Here is an 8,466-nt window from a genome sequence, read left to right as displayed (position 1 = left end):
AACCCTGATGTTCAGCCTCCTTTTTCTGGTTTTTTTTTGGGGGGATTTTTTGGGGGTTTTTTGTTTGTTGGGTTTTTTTGTTGTTGTTTTTGTTTTATTTTCGTTTTTGTTGGGGTGGCTTTTTTTTTTTTTTTTTTTTTTTTTTTTTTGTTGGGGTAGGGTTTTTTTTGCTTTGTTGGGGCGGCATGGGGAAATGGATAGAGTAACCTTTCTAAGGGTGTGATGTCTGGACTCGCGTCTGGATTCCCTACAGCATCCTTTTAAAACATCAAACACAAAGGAACTGTCCTGTGTAGGAGACTGGCAAGGACATAATTGCTCCTTGCCCAAGCTTAGTGGAAATCCCCTCATGGAGCTGCAGATCAAGGCCATCAACCAGGATCCTTCTTACAAACCTCATCCCATGGAGGTGCTGAGTCTTGGCTGCTTAAGAGACACTGACATACCGTGGGAAACGGGGTTGTGCATCCGCGGGGACGGAGGCACTGCAGCATCGGCTCGGCCCGGCTCCGTTCGGCCCTGACACCCCGCGCATGCGCAGGCCGCGCGCACATCCCGTCCGGCGCCCTGGATGCATTTCCCGGGTGAATCGGGAGGAGCAGCGGCAGGAGGCGGAGGGAGCTGATGCCGCCTTTTTACTCAGCTCTTTCCGCAGTGCTATACCCAGTTGTGGGCTCCTCAGGGCAGGAAAGACAAGGAGCTCCTGGAGAGGCTCCAGCGGAGGGCGATGAGGTGATGACGGGACTGAGGAGAGGCTGAGGGGGCTGGACTTGCTTACTCTGGAGAGGAGAGGACTGAGCGGGGATCTCGTCAGTACATACAAATATCCCACAGGCAGGTGCAAAGAGGATGGTGCCAGGCTCTTTACAGTGGCGCCCAGCGGCAGGACAAGGAGCAGTGGCCGTAAACTAAAACACGAAGTTCCACCTCAGCACGAGGAACAACTTCTCTGCACCGAGCGTGGCAGGGCACTGGAACGGGCTGCCCAGGGAAGGACGGTCACAGGTTCCCCCTCTCTGGGGACACTCCAGACCCATCCGGGCCGATCCCCTCAGGGCCCTTCCAAGCCCCGCCCGTCCCGTGCTCCCGCGCGCGCGCCCCGTGGCCTCACGCGCACGCTCCGCGCAGGCGCACGCGCGCCACGCCGCTCCCGGCCCGCCCCCCGCGCAGGCGCAGTGGCGGAGCGGGGCGCGCGCGGCGGGCGTTGTGCGGCAGCGGCGGCGGCGGCGCGGCCATGGCGGGGTCCGCGGGGTCAGCGGGCGGCTCGGCGCGGAAGCGCCTCATGAAGGAGGAGGACATGACCAAGGTGGAGTTCGAGACCAGCGAGGAGGTGGACGTGACGCCCACCTTCGACACCATGGGCCTGCGGGAGGACCTGCTGCGCGGCATCTACGCCTACGGTGGGCGGCGGGGCCGGAGGGGAAGGGCCGCGGGGCCGGGGGCGCGGGCCGGGCTCGGGCTGAGGGCTCGGAGCGGTGCGGGGGCCGCGGCGGGGCCCGGATGTGCGGCCGGCCGCGCCTGCGCCCTGCGGCCCGGCCTGGCCTGACGGTGTCTCTTGGCCCCGCAGGGTTCGAGAAGCCGTCGGCCATCCAGCAGCGAGCCATCAAGCAGATCATCAAGGGCAGGGACGTGATCGCCCAGTGAGTGCAGGGGGAATGTCGGGCACGTTCCCTGCCTTGAGGCTGGAAGCGGGATCGGCCTGGGCTGGTGCCTGGCAGGGTGTGGGGAATGACCTGAAATTGGCGGGACACGGGGACCGGTTGGCCAGAGCAGCTGTGGGTGTCCCATCCCTGGAAGTGCTCCAGGCCAGGCTGGATGGGGCTCTGGGCCATGCAGAGGTGGGAGGTGTCCCTTCCATGGCAGGGTGGGAGATGGAGCTGGATGTTGTCTAATTCCCTTCCAATTCAAACTACTCTGTGGTTTTATGGTGTGACAAGCAAACAGTGAAATTGCCTAACTTGTTGTGATCCTCTGCCAGTTAATGCCAGAAGTTTGTTAGGTTTAGTTACTGTAAACTAACCTAAATATGTCTTAGAGACAAAGAAGGATATGCATCCCACTGAAGAAATCCTTTCTTGGTCACCAGTGCAAGTCACTGGCCTTGCAAACTGCATTGGTTTATCTGTCATTTACATGAAAAACGTGTACGTGTGGCAGATGGCAGAAAGTGAAAATGCTGGTCTGATAAGGAGTGAAGGTGCCAGAGCTGGGGACTCTGGAGTGTTCTGTCCCTGATACTGCAGCTCTCAGAGCTGCCTGACAGCAGATCAGGCTCTGATCATAACAAACCTTTGTTGGCACTGTTGAGCTCTTTGCACAGAGGGGTGGAATGTGTTGAATTGCCTGTGCTGTTTGTCCAGACATGCAGAGTATTCACCAAACATCTGTTTCTCAGGTCACAGTCGGGAACAGGGAAGACAGCAACGTTCTCCATATCTGTTCTGCAATGCCTGGATATACAGGTAATCTCAGAGCAGCACGTGCTAAAAATAATTTTTACTAAATCACTGGTCTTCATCATGGAAATGTGTTAAGAGTGAATAAATGAAGTTTTACTTTGAAATCTTTTCATTATGGGTAGTGAACCTCAGACAGAATTCTGACTGAGAACTTCACCAGACTCTGTAACAATTTAACTGTTAAAGTCAGTCTGGTAAAATAAGTTCAGCTGATGTCTTGTAATGATAAAGTTGTCTTTAACAGCTGACCTCTTTCACCTGTTAGGGCTAAGTTAATCTCTCAGCAAGCAGAATTGTCTCCAGACAGTCCCAATAGCATCATCAGCCCATCTGGTGATAGGTGATCCGATTCATTGCACAGAATCCAAGCTGGGTTTTTGACTGACAGCTGTTTGCCTTGTTCTGCTCAGGGGCATTGTGTCCATCCAGCAGTTTTGGGGTATAATTGGATGTGCAGATGCAGTTGAATAAAAGGGTGGTTCTCAGTGGGCTGGGATTGTTACTCATATGTCTGGGGACATAAAAATTAAGGTTGCATGTTCTAAGTGGAAAGGACAGCTTTTGATTTATTTCTGTAAAGTGCTCATAATACTTTTAATGGTGATACTTCAAAACTTTGTCTTTGAGTCCTTGAGCAATGCAAGGTGTTTATCTGAGCCAAACACACAGAACTGAAGGACTTGAAATTTGGTTCTATTTAGCAAGAAATGTACACACCTTTTTCTCTTTTTTTAGCCCAAAATTCTGTGCTAAATCCTTCAGCTGTGGCATTTCACAGCTTTGTTCTGTGATCTCCATCACCTCTTGCATGCCTGGCTGTGCCTGTGGTTAATCCCTGTGATTCCCTGCTCTAACCAGGTCCGTGAGACCCAAGCCCTGATCCTGGCGCCGACTCGGGAGCTGGCTGTGCAGATCCAGAAGGTAGGAGCACTGCACTCCTTGTCTGGGGAACCTTGCAAGGCCTGGGGCCGTGCTCTGGGCATTCTCTAGCAGAGCTCAAAGCAAACAAACACAGCTTCCACTTTTTCTTCTGTTCCTGAGGGAAATAAAAAGTATGATTTGATATAGGGCTGTTTGCCCCTTGGCATTATATTCATTGCTTGGCAGGCTGAGGTTTTGCAGAGCCTTGAGTTTTTAAGGCCAGCCCGTCTAAAGCAGTTGTGATCCCTGAGGACACAGGGATCCTAGTGTTTTAAGGCCTGCTGTTATGGAGGTTTGGGTAACAGACATTAAAAAATCCTTGTGCTGACATCTCTTAGAAAAGCCCACAGCGTGGCTGCACAGACCTGCCTCTCCTGGCAAAGGCAGCCTGGGCAGAGCTGGGGCAGTGAATCCCTTCCCTTGTCCCCAACAGGGCCTTCTCGCCCTGGGAGACTACATGAACGTGCAGTGCCACGCCTGCATCGGGGGCACCAACGTGGGCGAGGACATCCGCAAGCTGGATTATGGGCAGCACGTGGTGGCTGGCACTCCTGGCAGGGTGTTTGGTAAGGAATCCTGGCGTTTATTGTAACACTGGCAATGTAACCTTGAGAGGAAGTGTAACAAGGTAACAACTTAGTGCTCGTGTGCCTGGGAAAGACTGGGGGAAATCAGTGGTGATGGTATTTGCGTTCTCTCTGTTTATGCTTTGCTTTCCATTGTTGAGGTGACTCTTTATGTGGTGGCTTTGGAAAAAGGAGAAAGTATTACAGTCCCTGAATCTTCAAGGGGATAGGAGCCAGGCCTGATGAACGGGCTCAGAATTAGGCCCACGTTTTCTGTGTCCCGGTGGTTGCTCCATCTTTGTTAAATCAGGTGCACTCGCAGCTGGTACCTTCTGGTTCTGCTGCATGAAGAGTTTAGCATTTACTGCTCATGCAGTTACCACAGGGGCAGTGTTGGCCGTCAGGCTCCCATCTTCTGGCTGTCTGATGAACACACAGCACTTACACAAGCTCCTCCTGTCACTGGGAGAACATGAACTGGTCCCCACAAGTGAAAAAAAATCCACTAAAACTTAGCAGCTGCTGAGCTGGGCTGACTCTCAAACAGGATTTGTGGATTCTGTTGACATCAAGTTCACCTGGCATTTTGTGTTTCTCACATCTGTCCTTCCTCCACCAAAATGCCCTGACAGTGCTGGGGCTCACTTGCCTTCAGAGCATTCTCATCTCACAAAGTGAAATCTTACAGATATGATTCGTCGCAGAAGTCTGAGAACTCGTGCCATCAAAATGCTGGTTTTGGATGAAGCAGATGAAATGCTTAATAAAGGTAAAACATTTGTCTCCCTTCTACTTCCTTTTTTCTTGCTTCTTTGAGATTGTAGGGTGTCCCAGCTGGCAGACCCACTTATAAAAAGTTAAATGTTAAAGTTTAAAAAGTTAGACTGTTACAGTTAGGTATAGGCTGGTTAAGGTATACAATGAGCCTTGTCTGATGTTACCAATTCACACATTTATGTTAATCTCATAGTATAGACCCAGTTCTGAATTCCAGATCAGATTGTGGAAGAGGAGGAGATTTGGGAGAGGATGTGCTAACTGTTGTGTGTGGCTTGACTTGCACTGCAGGCTTCAAGGAGCAGATTTATGATGTGTACAGATACCTGCCTCCAGCCACACAGGTGGTTCTGATCAGCGCCACTTTGCCACATGAAATCTTGGAGATGACCAACAAGTTCATGACAGACCCCATCCGCATCCTGGTGAAACGGTCAGTGAGTTTCCTTGGAGAGAGCAGGGACTCTGAGCTGGTGCAGCCCTGGGCAGTTCACAGTATCACTGATTTAAATGTTCAGGGAGTCTGTGTTCCTTCTCATCATTCCTGAGTGTCCACAGTTATGCTCGTGTCCTGTTTCCCAGCAGGGGCTGGCTTATCTCCCTGACTTTGTCCTTGTCCACTTCTGTGTGCTACTGCTCAGCACAGGACATTCTCTCATCCCTAAGGGAATGAGTCCCCTCACTCTCCCCATGGATAGCAGTCTCTCCTCATGGAAATCTATCCTTCACACTTATCCAATTCCTGGGCTTCCCTGGAGGATTTCTTTAGGCTTCCTGTTAAAATTTCCTGTTACACAGCAGGCAAAAACCCCCTTTAGGCAACTGATCCTGGGTGTTCTCGGAGGCACAGTTTACATCTGGGTGGTGTCATAGATCCTTGTGCACTGGGACCTGGGAGGAGCCTCCCTCTTGCCTGAGCTCTTAGACTGCCCCATTCAGTACACTCGAGCTTCTTGAGACTTTCTTCAGTCTCTCTTGTCAAAAAGCTGGAATGTAAAAATGATGAGAACAGAAGTGTTCCCCTTTGGAGCTGGCTGGCTGGAGCAGAGCACTTCCAGTCTCTGCTGAACAGGTCACATTCAGGGCTCTTCTTAAAGCTGAGTTTTCCCAGGACTTTCTAGAACTACTTGGATTCCATCTGGACCCAGCAGCCCCCAGCACATGGGGCAGAGGGTGGTCTCTGGTGAAGCACACCCAGCCCCTCTAACTGCTTGTGGTGCTCTTCCTTGCAGTGATGAGTTGACCCTCGAAGGAATCAAGCAGTTTTTCGTGGCTGTGGAGAGGGAAGAGTGGAAGTTTGATACCTTGTGTGATCTCTACGACACGCTGACCATCACCCAGGCTGTCATCTTCTGTAACACCAAGAGAAAGGTACAGGGGCCATCACAGGGGCTTGGTGCTTCCTGAGGGTGACTCCAACAATGCTGGATTAGTTAAGAGGTCTGGTTGCTCCCCCATTTGGAAATAGTTCAGTAGGACCAGAGATTAAACCTTGGGGATGTGCCTAACTTAAAGCAACAGGGGCAGACCTGAGATAGCGGACAGGAATTGCCTTTTTAGAAAAGTAAGAATGTGCTCAATCTAACTGCTTATAATTCCTGGAGCAAACCCACAATTCCTGAATAAATGCTCCTAATTCCTTTCCTCTCAGGGCTTGTGGAGCCCTGTATCACTCAGCTGATGCTTTGTAAGGATTATTTACTTCCCTTAGTCTCAGAATGCTTGTGGAGGTGTCTCTCAGTCCACAGCAGCCTATCAGCAAACATTCTGGAGCTCAGCTGCTGTGCTTGGCTGTCTGAGCAAGGAGCTAACCCAGGCTGTGTTCACAGGTCGACTGGCTCACAGAGAAGATGAGGGAAGCCAACTTCACCGTTTCCTCCATGCATGGGGACATGCCCCAGAAGGAGAGAGAGTCCATCATGAAAGAGTTCAGATCTGGCGCAAGGTAAATGCCCCAAGTAGCATTGCTTAGATCAGTGCTGCCTCGGGGCAGGGAAACCCTAATGCCTCTGTCTCAAGGCTTTGTTAGCTCAGATTGAGGAGAACTCTGATCTCCTCTGGTGTGGAAGGGTTGAGAGCTTACCATTTTCCAAGGAGGGAAACTCATACCTCTGGGTGTAGAATTAGTCTGTTCTATTTTGCTGAAGACGTTGGAAGTTGCTGCATTTAAAATTCAAGGAGAAATGTTTGTGCTGCATCCTCGGTATTTTAAACACTTGGGAACATTATTCCTTCTGAAAGATCCAAGCTGTGTTGGTCCTGTCTTGGCTGTAGTTTGCTGCTAGTGCAAGGGACAGCTTTCCATGCAGCAGAAGTGTGGATACTGCTGGTGTGCTGTGGGCAGGGGGGAGCATGGAATAGCAGGGGATGCTCTGTGCTGGAGCCTGGGGGATTCCCAGAAAAGAGGGGATGCTCTGTGCTGGAGCCTGGGGGTTCCCAGAAAAGAGGGGATGCTCTGTGCTGCAGACTGGGGGCTCCCAGAAAAGTCCTGACTGTGCCCTTCTCTTTGCAGCCGAGTTCTCATTTCCACAGACGTTTGGGCTCGAGGCCTGGATGTGCCTCAGGTGTCGCTGATCATTAACTACGACCTGCCCAACAACAGAGAGCTCTACATACACAGGTAGGCTGGGGCTTCCCTCGGGCCCCTGGGGCTGGGGGAAGTCTCCCACAGTGGCTCCATTCCCTCTTCCCTCGTGCCTCTGCAGGATCGGCCGCTCGGGCAGGTACGGCCGGAAAGGCGTCGCCATCAACTTTGTGAAGAACGACGACATCCGCATCCTGCGGGACATCGAGCAGTACTACTCCACCCAGATCGACGAGATGCCCATGAACGGTTCGTGCTGCTGGCCCTTCCTCTGGGGGCAGCCTGGGGCAGCAGTGCTGGGCTGTGAGTCACACACTCAGTTAATGCTTCTAATCCTTGCCTTTTCTCTTTTTCAGTTGCTGATCTGATCTGAAGGTCCGTGGTTAGCAGGAAGTTGTACCTTTTGGTACCCTCCATAATTCTCTTTTGGACCCACATCCTTTTATCGTATTTGTCATATGTTCTTGAGTTGAGCTGCACTTGAGAACTTGTGTAAATATTGTCTGTACTCCCACCCGTGTTTTTCAATTAAAAAAGGAAGTTTTACCATAACCTGTAATTAATTACTGTATTTAATTACTTGAACCCAGCACAGTAACAGGCAGGGTGTTTTGAGATACTGCTGTACTTGGCTGGCATAATGAAACAAAACACTGGACACTGCCCATATCTGGGTCCATAGAACACAGGGCTTCCTGTTCTCTGCCCTTTTGTTATTGTTGTGCCACGCCACCTGATGTACTTTTAGTTTCCTTAACTTAACCTTCAGGGATCAGACATCTACAGGAAAAATCTGTGGCCTGGCCCTAGTCTGCGGTAGGAAAATTAAGTTAGGAGATAGCCAGAAATTTCCTGCTGGTCAAGTCTTTCTGGAGCCAGAAATCACCACATGTAGTGCTCCAGATGGGGATTTCCTATCCCAAGGAACTTGGGCACACACTCCAGAACAGAAGGAACAAGTATCCTGTCTTGTCACCATCTCCACCTCTTTCTGCTGCTGTACCTTGTTACATCTGCCCTGTCACCTCTGCTCCTGTGTCTGTCTCTGGCACAATGCTGTACTTTGCCAGCTGTAGGATTTTCCATGTAGCTTTCGTACCTCACTCTGCCGTGTCCCTCTGTGAGGCAGGAGTTGGCCACAGGTCAGTTACCATCTTCT

At 51.1% G+C, this 8,466-nt stretch overlaps 1 protein-coding gene across 1 annotated transcript; it reads left to right on the top strand.

Annotated features, from left to right (window-relative positions):
- The first annotated feature begins 1,175 nt into the window (after positions 1-1,175).
- On the top strand, positions 1,176-7,861 carry EIF4A3 (eukaryotic translation initiation factor 4A3). The gene is made up of 12 exons (XM_058801363.1): positions 1,176-1,400; positions 1,568-1,640; positions 2,396-2,462; positions 3,318-3,380; positions 3,814-3,946; positions 4,635-4,715; positions 5,015-5,156; positions 5,956-6,094; positions 6,553-6,668; positions 7,236-7,343; positions 7,429-7,556; positions 7,664-7,861. Exons 1-12 carry the CDS (start codon positions 1,235-1,237, stop codon positions 7,678-7,680), a joined length of 1,233 nt encoding a protein of 410 aa, XP_058657346.1. The 5' UTR covers positions 1,176-1,234; the 3' UTR covers positions 7,681-7,861.
- Positions 7,862-8,466: the final 605 nt, after the last annotated feature.

The sequence above is a fragment of the Ammospiza caudacuta genome, chromosome 3 (genome assembly GCF_027887145.1).
Source record: "Ammospiza caudacuta isolate bAmmCau1 chromosome 3, bAmmCau1.pri, whole genome shotgun sequence".
NCBI classification, from domain to species: Eukaryota; Metazoa; Chordata; class Aves; order Passeriformes; family Passerellidae; genus Ammospiza; species Ammospiza caudacuta.
Note: the sequence above shows the minus strand (reverse complement) of the source record. Positions and strands in the feature narration are given on the sequence as shown.